This window comes from Panthera onca, chromosome C2 (genome assembly GCF_046562875.1).
Source record: "Panthera onca isolate mPanOnc1 chromosome C2, mPanOnc1 haplotype 2, whole genome shotgun sequence".
Taxonomy (NCBI): Eukaryota; Metazoa; Chordata; class Mammalia; order Carnivora; family Felidae; genus Panthera; species Panthera onca.
In genome coordinates, this window is record NC_138347.1 from 87,129,539 (window position 1) to 87,144,414 (window position 14,876).

Below are 14,876 nucleotides of genomic sequence, written 5' to 3' on the forward strand. Positions count from 1 at the left end.
CCCTGCTATGCACCAGTGGCGTGCACAAGCCAAAAAGCAGCAGAATGATCTGAAAAAGTGAGTACTTCTCATAGCAACCATAGCATCCAATCCGTGTACCATACCACATTCTTACTTGTTATCCTGTGTGAATGTATTAGTGTCTTGAAATATGTCTGTCCAAGCATCTCCTGTATAGCCCCTTCTGACATAGTGCTACATACTACTGACTACATTGACTCATCTTCATCACTGGTATGTCAATGCCAGCTGCCCATTCATAGATTCCAGATGTGTCTGAAACTAATTGCTGCTCTCTCGATAATGTCCTTAGAATAACCATAATTGATAAAGTACAAAATAAGTTCTTGAAACACTGAGTCCTAACTTGTTTACTAACTGTTCAGTCAACAGGTTGTAAGTGTAGAATAGTTTTTATTGCAGCATTTTTTGTATTTTGTGATTATTACAATCACTTTTAGAGAGATTTAACCAAACATAATCCAGTGAAGTCATTTATAGTACACTGAACAAATTGAACTAAAACGTGAGAGTTGGCCAGATGACCCGAATTCAGAAATTGCTAGGCCCTCTGAGAATTCCTCTTTTTGTTTACTTTCATTATTAATTCTGTATTAGCAAACAATATGTTAAGCACTTCATAGAAGCTCAGTTTCATGCTGTCCTAGACTAACACTTGAAGTCAAGCAGTATGTAAACAAGTGTGCATTGATGAAAGGTTTGAAGGAAAAACAGTACGTCCTCAAGTCTTTGAGGGAAAGAGTTTCTCTAGACCTGTGCTGTCCAATACAGTAGCCACTAGCCATGTGTGGCTATTCAGTGTTTTGTGACTACCCATAATTGAGATGTGCTAAAAGTATAAAATACGCACCAGATTTTGAATATTTTATTCAAAGAAAAGTAATATAAACTGTCACATTAATAATGTTTATGTTGATTACACGTTGAAATGATCATTTTTTGGATACATTGGGCTAAAGAAAATATATTATTAAATTTATTTCCTGTTTATTTTCAATGTTTTAAAAGCGGCTACCAGAAAATTTTTAATTAGCAAGTTCTCATTATTTCTATTGCACAGCACTCCTCTAGACTGTAATAGTATAAATTAATCCAATTTGAGGAAGAAGGAACAACTATGTGCCAAAAGATTGCTTATATCATAGAAAAAATTATTATTATTTATGAAAATGAAATTGTTAGCAAATATTTTTTCTCATAAGGAACCATCAGAAATTTCCATTTTAACCACATCCCATAGCACTTTTTTAAGCAAGATATCTATAGAGTATAATATCTGAAAAGTGTGTGTTTCAGATCTCTTCTTGCTAAGGGAATTTTTTCTTCTTTTTTTTTTTTTTTTTTTTTTTTGTTTGGCAAACTCAACCCTTGTTTTTCTATCTGTCCCCACTCCTGATACCTAGATACTGATATTATTTTTGTGCCTTATAAACATAAAAAGAATAATGTCCTTGATTGGAAAAAATGTTCTCAAGGCTGCTAAATATAGCATTGTTTGGGTTTCTATTACCAACTTGAAATAATTGCTTTATGTTCTCCTGCCTGCCTCAATGTTAGGACTACCCAAACTGTAAACAGTAATATCTATTCATTTCCCCATGAACAGATCCACATTTTTTAAGTCTAACTATCCTGTCAGGAAAATATAGTCAGTTGGTTGACATTTAGACCAAGTCAAAGAGTTGCAAGTTATTACATGGTTATCCTTTACTGCGGTGGGGGGAGGAGGCAGAGTAGAACTATTAGTACGATTACTAGCTCACAAGAAATTACTTTGGTCGGGTGTCAGAGTTACCATGACAAAACTCTCAAAGTCTAAATATTTAAAGGGTGCATCCTAATGATTTAATTAGTTGTCTTGGGGTTTCAGTGGATTGAGTCAGTTAACTTAGTTTTGACATGGTCACTATTTTGATGGGCACCACACAAATTTCTAAACTTGCATAGGACTAATAAAGCCATAAACAAGTAGTTCAATTATGAAATTATGAAAGAAAACCTATTTTAAAATGACACATACTTTGCATCAACAATGTCACAAATAATAAATGAATTTTCAAAATGCACAGATATACTTATTAAAATCATATTTATGCTTTTATATAAAACAAAACAATCTTAAATTTTTCAATTTATTTAGATGAGGTAAGATACATGGTATATTATTACAAACTTTTTAAATTAACAGTTCAAATATGAGATACTTGTAAACTATTTTTTAACTTATTAACTTTAACTTTTGAACTTTTAAAATTATTAAGTACTAAAGTGTTTAAAAATAAAAAGAATATTTTACTTTAAACTAAAACAACAGTTTGAGATCAACAATCTGAAGTGTAAAAATTATGGAATAATGGATTATTATCCTTTACAGACATTGTAAAATGTATTTTGGTCTGGTGTTAAATCTTGGTGATATAAGTTATTACAAACCTTTATTTAGCTCTGTACTTTTTAATGAAATACCTAAGCAATATATTGTTCAAAGATAAATAAACATATTTAAGTCACAAAACAAACAATATAAACATACACTGGAGCTTAAGTAACAGGCAGTATTTAAAAGCAAAATACTCTACTTTCATCTTGGTTAAATATTCCCCTGTAGCTTAGATTACATAATAATTTAATTGTTAACACTGAAATTAGAGAAATCAAGTTGAACTAAGGCAAATGCACTTTTAGATAAAGCTTTCCAAGAGGCAATAATTTATTAAAGCTGATATTATTGTCTGCATTCCGTGCAATACTAAACACTGGATGTAAAATAAGAACCAATTTGATCCTGTGGTGGTTAATAGTTGCCACATCAACTGACCAGTCTAAGTCATAAGTTAATTGAAGGCATTTGGCAGAATATTTCATTCACAACCTATGATTACAAGGAAAGTATAAATGTTCAATAGTCTTTGTGAATTCTGGGTGGCAAGGAAACCCCTACATGTAAATGCGCAGCTTTCTTACTTCTGCTCTTTCTTTTTGTTTCTATGTCCATTGACCATGTAAGGTTCTCCCTCAAAATCTTCAAATTTGAATCTCTGAATTAAAATCCCTGAGGGAGGGGCGCCTGGGTGGCTCAGTCGGTTTAAGCGCCCGACTCTTGATTTCGACTCAGATCGTGATCTCACAGTTGTGAGATCAAGTCCTGCTTCCAGCTCCATGGGTGGAGCCTGCTTAAGATTCTCTCTCTCCCTCTACCCCTCCCCTGCTTTCTCTCTCTCACTCTCTCAAAAAATAAATAAAATAATAAAACAGAATATAAAATATAAAATAAAATAAATAAATAAATTCCTGAGTGAGGTAGTAATGTTTTCTTGAAGTATCACTGGCCTCCCATTTGCACTGGGCCATGTCCTTCTTCCAAGAATGGCATGGGGCAGGCCTATGCCCTTATTTTTCTCATTAGGCTTTCAAGCTTTGCATTCTTGACTGTTTGGTAAAAGCCTTGCATTTAGAAATGAACCTTTAGATAACTTTAAGTTTCCAAACATTTAAATGATGTAACCCTGGGAGAAAATGAACTTAGATTCATGGTTTAAAGCCTGCCAGGAACTTGGTAAACATTTCTGAGGACCACTGGCCTGTCTGTGAGTTGATCAAACCCAGTATGAAATTGGGGATGCCCATGTAATCATTCTTTTGTACAATTCACCATTCAGTTAGACTGTAAATCAGTCAATGTTTATTAAACTGCTGCTATGAGATACAAAAGTTACTTGGATAAGGTCTCTAGCTCCAAAGAGGTCATAGTCTAGTAGGGGAAAAAACAGGTGAAACTAAAGTTATAAGACTGGGTAAAACATGGCAAGAAGGAGATGTTCTAAGAAGACACTCACTGCCTAGTGCTGAAGAAGGTTCCCAGACAATGTGCCAGTAATGGGATCCTGAAAGAGAAGTAAGAATCTCTGACCATTAGAAAGGCTTTGAAGTGTTTTAAATATTGAGAAGAGGAACAAAGGAGAATAAGAAATGAAAATTTTAAATGTAAACAAAGTAAGAAGACAAAGACCCTAAAAACTAATGTAGTGGGTCATTTTGACTCAGATCTGATCATCTGATTAATCCAAATTGAAATTACTCTAACTCAATTATTTTTAAAAATGGAAACCTTTTGACTCACCTTTTATTATTTTTTAACATCAATATATTCTGTACTCAAATGATGAAATGAGGTAAGTTCATAAAGTGTTTTCCAACTGAAGGAAGTAACTCTAAGAGAAAGTCAATAAGTCATATCCTACCAACGAATAAGGAGAGAATAGATTGGTCTACAATTTGGAAGCAAAGTTTAGAGGAACTCTTTGGGAGATTCAGTTCATTTTGCAAGTTCCCTTTAGGACCTAAAAGATTTATTCTCAGGTCACCATAGGAAAACCATAAATTTGTTTGAAAATGAGGAGGGGGCATATGAGAAGCTATTCTTATTTATACAAATACAAATAAAATAGGCCTTAGTATGGCTAAAATAATGATTCCCAAATGCATCCAACTGAAGACAAAGTTCAAAATTGGACAGTTTGAGGTAGATATTTTTACATCCTCAGTTTCTGCAAAGTCACTGTCCCATTTGGTAGGCATTTATTGATCCCCTCGTACATGAAAACATTCTATTACAAGTAGTGAAGGATATAAGTATGAGTAAGACATAGCCTCTGACCTCAGAACTTGTAAGAAAAGATTTCGTGATATTTCTTGTTTCATCTTCCCTATCTCCATCAAAACCAAAAAACTTTCAATTCCTAAATTACCTTCCCATGATATCTGAAATCTGGCCCTTTATCCTCTTCACCCCAGAGACCTGCCACCATCCCCTACTCCACCCCCAGAATTTCCCAACAGTTAAACTGTGCCCCATTTTGAAAAACACAGACTCAGAAAGTAGTTTGTTATTTCCTCTTTGATTTGTATCTATGCAAGAAAGCCACAGGAACAGCTCAGTTATGGAAATTAGACAGATGTAACAACTCCATCAGTCTGGGTTTGATGTGTGCTCAGAAACAAGACAGTAGGTGTGGAAGAAACACAGACCTTATGAGGCAGAGGAGAAGCCATACCTCAGTCCTGGACGCCATAGGGTCTCTCTGAACAGCCCCCTCTTTGGTATTTCTTTCTTCTTATGTTGAGAAAAGTCTGAGAATGCTAGAAGTACTTTCTCCAGAAAATAAGTCTGAAGTTTCATGAAGAGAGAGGCTCCAAAAAAATATTTGATAGATAGACTTACCTAAAAGGATAAGGCCTCTCAACTGCCTTTTCCTTTGTTTTTCCATTTAGACATTTTTATGTGGACAAAAGTCTTTCTAGAAATATTTTTATCAAATTAAGACTATAATTTTTAATGTTTACATCTAAAAGTACCTACAGAAATCTAACACCCTGGTCTTCTAAAACCATAGTTAATCCAGGCCCATTTCACACATTTACTCACAGAGCTGTGATATAAGAATTATTATTAGTCCCTGTTTACAAAGGAATTTATATCCAAAATGAAGAAAAAAATAAAGAAAATAAGACTTCATCTTTATTTTATGTGTCTCTGAAAATGCAGACTTGCAAATCAGTATTTAAAAATCTAGAGGTTTTTAGGCACATCTTTTTCTTAAGTAGAAAACTGGATGGTTATGTCCATTTTGAGATAGGCCAATATAAAAACTCCTGAAAAAGGAAAACAGTTAATTTAGGAATTAACCACTTGCATGTCATGATTATATTTCTTCCCTTAACCATGGAAGCAGAACTTAAGGAAGTCTGGATTCTAAGAGGTGCAGAATAACTGAAAGTTAATAATTGGCTGCCACTGCTAATTAGAGACCAACTAAAAATCAAACTGAAGGATTTCTAAAATTAGAGAACAAGCCAATGGGAAAATACAATTGAATTGACAGAAATCTATTTTACATATAGATTTTCAGAAACATATCCACTGGATACCTATATAGTTAATATAGCAATATTTTCTACTCTCCCAAAATAATGTTTGTTATGCTCTACAAAAGCATCCCAAGGAAATGTAAGAAGGATATGTGCCCATAGATGTCTTGAGTTTTTTTAGAGAGAGAGAAAAGAAGAACTTTTATCCACACACATACAGATCTCTGTGTGTTTATCACATAATACTGATGGCCCATCCTAAACAGAATGTGTCACCTCAAAGTCTGGGGCCAGTATATCAGGTCTCAGTAGTGTTTTGTCCAAGTGAAGAGTGGGATTGGTCCTTAGGAACTGTGATTCATTAGGTGTCATTTTCCACATATTGAAATTAGAATTCTAAAACAGTACTAGGAGAAAAAAAAGGCTTGAGCTTTAAAAACTGAAATTGGCTGCATCCAACATATGTTGACAGTGCTAAAAGGCTCATTCCCCATCCCTTAATATCTTTTTTCTTTCTTGCCCTTACCCCTTTATTTATTTATTTATTTATTTATTTATTTATTTATAAGCTTGCTATTCTCATTTTGTTGCAAGGCTACACTTAATTCATCTGATTCTGCAGTGTAACAAAGCCCTTTGATACCTGTGTTCATCTGTTCTCAGCTGGTGAATGAACAGCAAGAAAGCAGACCCCTCTTGAGTCCCTCCATCGATGACTTTCTTTGTGAAACCAAATCGGAGGCAATAGCAAGGCCAGTAACGTCCAACACAGCCGGTAATTCTTTCACTTTTAACTGGATCCTCAAGTAGAGCTAATTTTCACTATAGTGAAATGCATATTTTATTTCTATAATGCATTTTAAGTAGAATAATGTTTGCAACCAATGAAAGCTTAGAATATATACTATTCAACATAAAATGGTAAATCACTCTGTAATATAAAAGAAACTGCAATGTATATTACCCAACCAATTTTGCTGAATATTAGCAAATGAATCTCTTCTGTGCAGATTTACATCTTTGCATCTCAAGTCACATTACAAGGAATCTTTAAAACAAAAGCATCTATTTCAGAGTAAGGTTTTAAAGTTATGGCTGGAAATATTTTGTATGACAAAAGTCCAAAAATGTAGGCAGCCCCTTCAAGCGGATTGAAATGACAAAATTAAAAGTCCTAGAGGCTTGAAATGTTGAAGAGCCGATTTCATTTTTCTGTCATGTAAATGTGTTACTTGTTTCCTCTTACAATGATTTCTTTGCATATTCTTCTGGAATTAAAACATACCCAAACAGTGAACTATCATCTGTGTAGGCACATACATATAGGCACTAATAAGTATTCATCCAATGAGTGGATGCAGGATCCCACTGGTATGAATCACATCTTCTCTAGTACCCTCTGCATTTGCCAATTTTCACTGATGCTAAAACTAAGTCACTTAGGGCCCACCCCGAGGGAGCTACATAAGATGTGACGCAAAAGCTACTTTTCACCTTCTGTATCAGAGACAGCCTTTCTGCATTGATTTTATTCAGTCACCACTCACATTCAAAGGCATCTTGTTCAAATAAGGATGAAAAAATGATGTTCAGAATCAAAGAACAAAGGCTATGTTAGATTGCAGGAAAGAATTTAATGGAGAAAGGAGAGAACAGTTATGTGCTGCCTTGTTAAGTGCATCCATTTCCCCATCATGTCCTCAGCTTGCTGTTTCCTGGTATATTTTCATTACACTTTTAAGTAAGTGAAGAAAATCACGAGTGAATGAAATTGTGGGGTTTTTAAATGCTAAAAATTACAACGGCCAAAGTTAACACAAGATAGAAGCTTTATGCAGGAGTATAGTCTACAGTGTCTGGAGTCACAGTTCACAATGTCAAAACCCAGCTGTGCCACTTAGCAGCTCTTGTCCTTGGGAAAGTTGCTTAACTAAGTCTGTTTCCTCATCTATAATGGTAACATCTCATAGGTTACTTGGGAAGATTAAATGAAGCAATCTACGTAAGAGCTTAATACCATGTAAGCTCTAACAGATGTTACCATTACTGTTAGGTATCAGGTTAGGAAAACAGTATACCCGATGCTTCTCTGTTCAAATGCATTAACTTTCTTTATATCACACCAAAGCAATCATTTTCTAAATTCAACTATCACTTTGAGTAATCAAGCAAATAAAATTATACTTGGCACATTTAAGCAAGAAATTAGTAAGTTCAGATTTTACCTGATCAAATTTATCCTTCTTATCTATGAAACTAGAGCTCATTCCTCCAAAACTGGAGAGGAGCTTTGTGTCTCTCATTTCAGGAAAATCCATGAGAATTGGATGCACTGAGAAGTTCCCATTGTTCTAAAAAAAAAAAAAATCTGCAAAGGATAGAGTTCTCAGATCTTGATACCAGTACCTTATGCACTTTCCAACTCCCACTAATGCTAAAATTAAGTCACTTAGGAAGGGCCCACCAGAGACAGCAACATAATACTTGATTCAAAAGGCACTTTCACTTTGATTTTTCCAACCTATGAAAGAGATATATGAAATATTGGAGAAAAAATTCAAAAGAAGATGTAATTTCTTACAATTGCAATACTACAATATTGCCTTCTGTATACGTTTTCTAGACTTTCATGACAAGATACCACAAATTGAGTGGATTGAACAACAGAAATTTATTGTTTTGTAATTCTGGCAACTAGAAGATCAAAATTAAGGTATCAGCAGGGCCACCCTCTGTCTAAATGTGCTCAGGAAGAAACTGTCCTGGGAAGGACAGAAAGGAAGAAACTTTCCTTTGCTGGTAGTTCATTGGCTTGTGGCAGCATAACTGTAATCTTCATATGACATTGTTCCTGTGTTCATGTCTTCCTGTGTTTGTCTGTCTCTGTATCCAAATTTCCCTTTTTCATAAGAACACCAGCCATATTGGATTCAGCACCTCTTCTACTACAATATGACTCATCTTAACTAATTATATTTCCAACAACCCTATTTCCAAATAAAGTCACATTCCAAGGCACTAGGGGTTAAGACTTCAACATATGAGTTTTTTTACGGGGACACAGTTCAATCCACGGCACCCTCCAAAGTAGGAGTTCAAGAATAATGGTATTTTGAGATTGTGAGGTTTTCTTCTCTTGTCCTCATCACTCAGTGCATCTGGGTCACACAGATTTTTATCCTGAAGGAATACTCTTATTTGATAGTGTGTTTTTTTAATCTTAAAAGTATATCTCAAGGAGGAAACTCCGTATTTTTTAATGCCTAAGAAATACACTTTTTTCTTAAATGTTATAGAACCTACTATTGATATCTCAATATGGAACATTATTATACATCTCTAAACAGGAAAAATTTTAGCATACAAACACTTTGGAAAGAATTCCAATCTGGTCCAATAATTTTATAGCTAAGGTTTCTGGGGAAAAGATATAGTTACTATTTTCTATCTAAATTTTTAATAAAAAAATAATTTGAAATAGAATATTGTTATTTTATAGAATACTATGAAAGTACATTGACAAATCAGGACAGTCTTTGAACATTGTCTGTTACACCCCAAGTATTATGTATATCTTTATGCTTAAGGAATGGATATTAAACAATCTTGGAGTAAAATATGGAAGAAAACCTGCTTCTAGTTTGTACCAAGTCAGTCAAGAAGACTAAGAGAGTCACTTAACACTTGGCATTTTCTTCCAATAAAAAATAAAGTGTGCCACCACCTTGACATTTACTTAAATATTTAAAGAACATAGTTCTTATATAAATTAGCATAAAATAAACAATATAGGAAATATTTATCTCTTCCAAATGTCACTCAAATGATAGGATTTTTTCCTCTACTGATCTTAAAAGAACATGTCAGTCTTCTGTCTCATAGAAGTTCTAAGTTATAATCTTTTTCTAAAGTATTGAATTATCTTTTTTACTTTCTGCTTGTTTCTACTTGTTCTGCTTGTTTAGGATTAACTTTTTGTCATCCAATAATGATAATATCAAGCTGATCAAATAAAAATGTTTTTAATTTTTTTGTCATTAATACCCCAAATTATCTTTAATTCATCTGTAATCTACATGGTATCTAATTCCTTGACCCTCTCAAACTGTATCCCTACATGGTAGGTAAGGTAAGATCATTACTAATATCCTTGATTTTAAAATGACAAATAAATACATATTGTCACAGATGCAAATATCAAATGTTCAGAAAGTAACTAGACAATGGATATTTTAAGATCATGATTACATTATAGAACAACTATTTACTCTAAAATTTGCAAAAATAACTTGTTGGTCTATAATCTCCCAAAAAACCTAACATATGTCAAAGTGCAGGAAAGAGTCTTTTCTAAAGACCAAGAAAAACAGGGGGTCCTTGGTTTGCATTTATCAATGTGCATAATCTAAAAAAATTTTATCCCCAAACTTGAGCCATTAGTTGGATACTATAGAAGAAACATTTTTCATGATTTAAAAAAAATAATTTCAACTCCTTATATGAGACCTGTGTACCTGTATAAGTGACCCATATGTATAAGGGAAGAGCCACCCTTAACAAAGTTCACACTCATGTCACAGCCACCCAGTTAAATATTTTAATTGCAAAGTTAGTGTAATATTTACAAAATATATTTCTATGAAGCCCAAGTAGCTGTGAACCCAATGGCATGCCTCTTGAGAGAACTTAGAAATGTAGGAAGTAGCTCTAATTACATATTCAGATAAAATAAGCAAAAATTTGTTGAATTATTTAAGTCCATTTTATCTATTTGACATCACTGGCAAAATTATTCCTAAGAGACTTTGCTTTGTAGCCACTATACTAAAGAATACCATGTTTCTAGAATAACTGCGTAGCTTACAAAACAGAACAGAGATCTCATCAGCTCCTTGTGGCACATTCTGTGGCTGCACCAATCAGGGTTGTTTCATGATCTGCTCTCTCTAACCACTCCATGTAGATTTATTCCTTAAGAGAAATACACTAGAAATCTGAGCCTCATTATACTGTAGTGGTGTAAATAGCATTGTGCTTACCATCAAAGTATCAAATCAGAGCTTCATAATAGGTGCTATTTTATTCTAACTGTTTTAAGCAGCCTAACCTCCCACAGCCCAAGTAATCTAGCATTCATAAACATCTTCAGTGCCCTGTAGGAGCCTTGCAGTTCAATACGTTGTGATCTTCAATTAGGTATCCTTGAGATAAATGGAAACAAGTACTTACATAGCATCTTACATCTTACATCTTCAGGAAATTCTATCCAATGAAACTAGGTAATTTAAAAAAGAAGTAGGGGTGCCTGGGTGGCTCAGTCGGTTAAGCATCCAACTTCGGCTCAGGTCACGATCTCACAGTTAGTGGGTTCGAGCCTCGCATTGGGCTCTGTGCTGACAGCTCGGAGCCTGGACCTTGCTTCTGATTCTGTGTCTCCCTCTCTCTCTGCCCCTCCCCTGCTCATGCTGTCTCTCTCTGTCTCTCAAAAATAAATAAGTGTAAAAAAATTTTTTTTTAAAAAAAGAAGCAGTTTTTGAGATTACCAACTATTTAAATTCTGCCTCAGACTACCCAAACTGCCAGATTGGGAATAACCAAAAAAATAATCAAAGCCGCACCAATGGAATCAGCATATTTCTTCCAGGTTCAGATAAAGTGTAGTGAGGAGTGGTAACAAACACATGCTTGAGAGTGACAGGGCCTGTGTTTGCATCCTGGCATGGACACTGATCTACAAGCTGTATTAGTTTCCTATTGCTGCTGTAACAAATTACCACAAATTCAGTTGCTTAAAAACAACACCAGTTTATTGTCTTATAATTCTGTCAGTCAGCAGTCCTAAAATCAAGGTGTCGGCAGAGCCACATTCCTTCTGGAGGCTCTAAAAGAGAATTTGTCTCCCTGCCTTTTCCAGCTTCTGGAAGTACCTGGAATCCCTTGGCTTGTGGCCACTTCCTCCATCTCCAAAGCCAGCAACATAGCATTTTTAAGTCTATTAGTTTCTCTCTCTCTCTCTCTTTCTCTCTCTCTCTCTCACACACACACATAAACATATACACCCATTTTCACATCCACTGTAAGAGGTGGTTATCTTCATTTAGACACACAGATTCTGGAACTCAAACTTTAATGTGTCTAAGAGAATCTTTAAAATCTGGTTACAAAAATCAGCAGAACAATACCCCCTTCCATGCCAAGGTATGCCTCCTTCGAAGCCCAGGTGGAACAGTGAGACCCTTATTTCAAAACTATTAACTAAAGTGCATGTGCATGCAACACACTCACACACATGTACACACACACACACTTGCTAAAATGCATTTGTCTTCCTCCAGAAAGCAAAAGGCTGCATCCATCCTTGTATGCTTTTGAAATCGTAGTCCCCAGGGACTCTCTCAGCTTCAAAGCTTACCATTCAACCTCCAAGCCACCCCCTTCATCAAGTGGGTAACAAATAAGGCCTTTTGTGTGTGCCAAGCATTTGTTTCATGTTTGCTGGGAAAAGAACAAAGGAACACAGAGCTCAGAACCAACACAGGAAGTGCTCAGGCCAGTTTGGAGAGGGAAAGAATGTTACTGAGCAAAGTTTGAATATGCGGTTCACTCTTTTAGTAATTCATTTGTTCTGAATGGTGAGAAGCAGATATAGAATTAAATTAATACTCCATCAGTTATTATTCCGTAATAAATATACTTCCTATATACAAGTAGACAAGTCCTATATAATTTACTGCTAAAAGAAGTGTAGGAGCAACTGACTAATTCCTAATTGTTTGTACAATTAGTAAAAAGACATATATGGCATTCCCGAGACTGTTACCCACTTCCTTCCTTCTGTTATAAGGAAATTTTGGTAGGCCTAGAATCTCTGCCAACATAATAGTGGCCTGGAAATTTCTGTTTAAACATTCAAAGAATATGAAATGTGTTACATCCTAGTCTATGTTGGCCGCTTGCCATGTTTAAATTTGAGACACCCAGCCAGGCGGCTTACCTCTAAAAGCCACTTCTTTCTCCTCACGTTGAGGTTCTTGCTAGCCACATAACACTCCTTATATTTCAGAGCATCTCAGCATTGGAAGGGGGTTCCCATCTCCTCCGGAAGACTCAGAGGAGATAAGCTGATGCTCTCAGGCCATTTTATGATAAATTTACTTCGTAGCATCCTCTGTAACCAATATCTTTGTCTCATTCTCTGTTTTATTCCCAGTGATGTTCCCCCTTTCTGTCAGCGTATGGATCTGCTTCTTGCCCAAAATAGAAAAACAACAGGGAGAATAGGAGGAGATTAACAAAAAGAAAAGCGTCACAAGTTGGCCACCAAAGAACGGAAATAACATTTGTTGAGTACCTTTTGTATGCCTAGCACTTCACATATTCAATATACAAATTAGATGAGTTAATCTTCACATCTTATCTAAAAGATAGACTTATTAATTCTGCATTTTTCAGAGGAGGAAACTGAAGCTCAGAGAAGTCAAGAAACTTACCACACAGCTAAGCAGTGGTAGAGTCAGGTCTTTCCACTTCACCATTAACATCCCATCACTGTGATTGTAATTGAAATCAGAAACTGAGAATTTCTCAATTCTGTATTGAGAATACAGCTTGACAAACTATCCTAAGGACGCTATAGGGGTGGTTAGCTCATGAGGACAGTGGTACTAAAGAAACCCAGGTTGTGAGTTCAACTGAGGTCTGACCCACCTTGAGTGCAAGGGGGGAGCAGATGGAAGAATGTTGAGATATCCACAAAAATCCATTCCCTACCAGGAGGACCTGCTGGGAGATCAAAGAAAAGGAGTGGTTCAGTCATAGTTGTAGACAGTGCCAGAAAGGGCTAACACAAGGATTTCTCTGTCACTTTGATGACTTTCCTAAACTAGCTGGGGGTAAAGTGATTCCAGGCCAGAAGTCAGCCTCTTCTGGTACTTGAGCTGGTAGAGAGGCAGGACTGGAGGGACCTTCCCTAATTGTAATTTTCCATTTCTCACAATGAGCTACTCAAACCCTGGTTACTTGCACTGTAAGAGAGAGAAGGATGAAGAGTTACAAAGCTTGCCTTTTTAATTCTCATTTGCCTAGTTTGCATCTGAACAAATGATTATTTCTGTCTTCACTAGAGTATTTAACACAATGTAATCAACCTGCTGGGAAGTTAAAGTGTAGCCCTTCTATGCCTTGTTATGTTGAAATTTAAATTTGCATATTAAACAGCAAAGGCATAACATGTGTACCTATTCATCAACTATGGATTATAAGATACTTCTCTAGTGTGAGCCCAAACAGCAAGCCGTTCTCTGATTGAACTGCTTAATTAAATAAAAAGTGATTAATAGCATTCCTTTATATCCTATATGCTTTAGTAGTTTGAAGTTTAAACACAAAGACATTTAAAAAGTTTTCCAAATCTTCCTCATAACTGTTTTGCAAACTTTCATCCCTGGTAAAGCTGGTCTAAGTCCTATTTTGTGGGTTTGTACTGTGCCAAGTAAAGGAGAACACACGGCAAACTTTCCATTCTAAACACAGACCATCTTTACAAATCAACGGTCATCTCACTTAATTTCATACTTCTGACCACAATATTCTTCTGCACCTAACTGAATCCTATTTTTAAAAATAATTTCAGAGCAGTGAGTGGGCTTATCTTAACCTCTTCCATGTTTGACAGTATTGACCACAGGCTTAGATCTCCTTGACCTGAGTGAACCCGTCTCTCAAACCCAAACCAAAGCCAAGAAGTTGGAGGCCTCATCGAAAACCTCATCCCTCAAGAAAAAGGCTGATGGATCTGAACTCATCAGTGCGGATGCTGAGCAGAGAGGCCAGCCTCTCCGAGGCCCAGAGACTTCATCCTTAGATTTAGGTAAGGTAATAGCATGTGTCGCCTGCTGCTTGCTCCTGCCTTAATACAAGGAAATTCCACAAATGACATTAAAACCATGGGAAAGGAGTAGAAAAGATTAATTCCATGTAGGAAATGG

At 35.6% G+C, this 14,876-nt stretch overlaps 1 protein-coding gene across 10 annotated transcripts in view; it reads left to right on the forward strand.

Moving 5' to 3' along the window:
• Positions 1-14,876, forward strand: part of PEX5L (peroxisomal biogenesis factor 5 like) — a 226,564-nt gene that overhangs the window by 129,609 nt on the left and 82,079 nt on the right. For 9 of the 10 annotated variants that reach the window (XM_060639282.3, XM_060639286.3, XM_060639278.3 and 6 more), the window contains 2 exons: positions 6,553-6,664; positions 14,564-14,758. In XM_060639282.3, coding sequence (XP_060495265.1) covers positions 6,553-6,664; positions 14,564-14,758 — 307 coding nt within the window. The remainder of the gene's footprint in view (positions 1-6,552; positions 6,665-14,563; positions 14,759-14,876) is intronic. The other variant, XM_060639287.3, reaches the window with a different exon arrangement.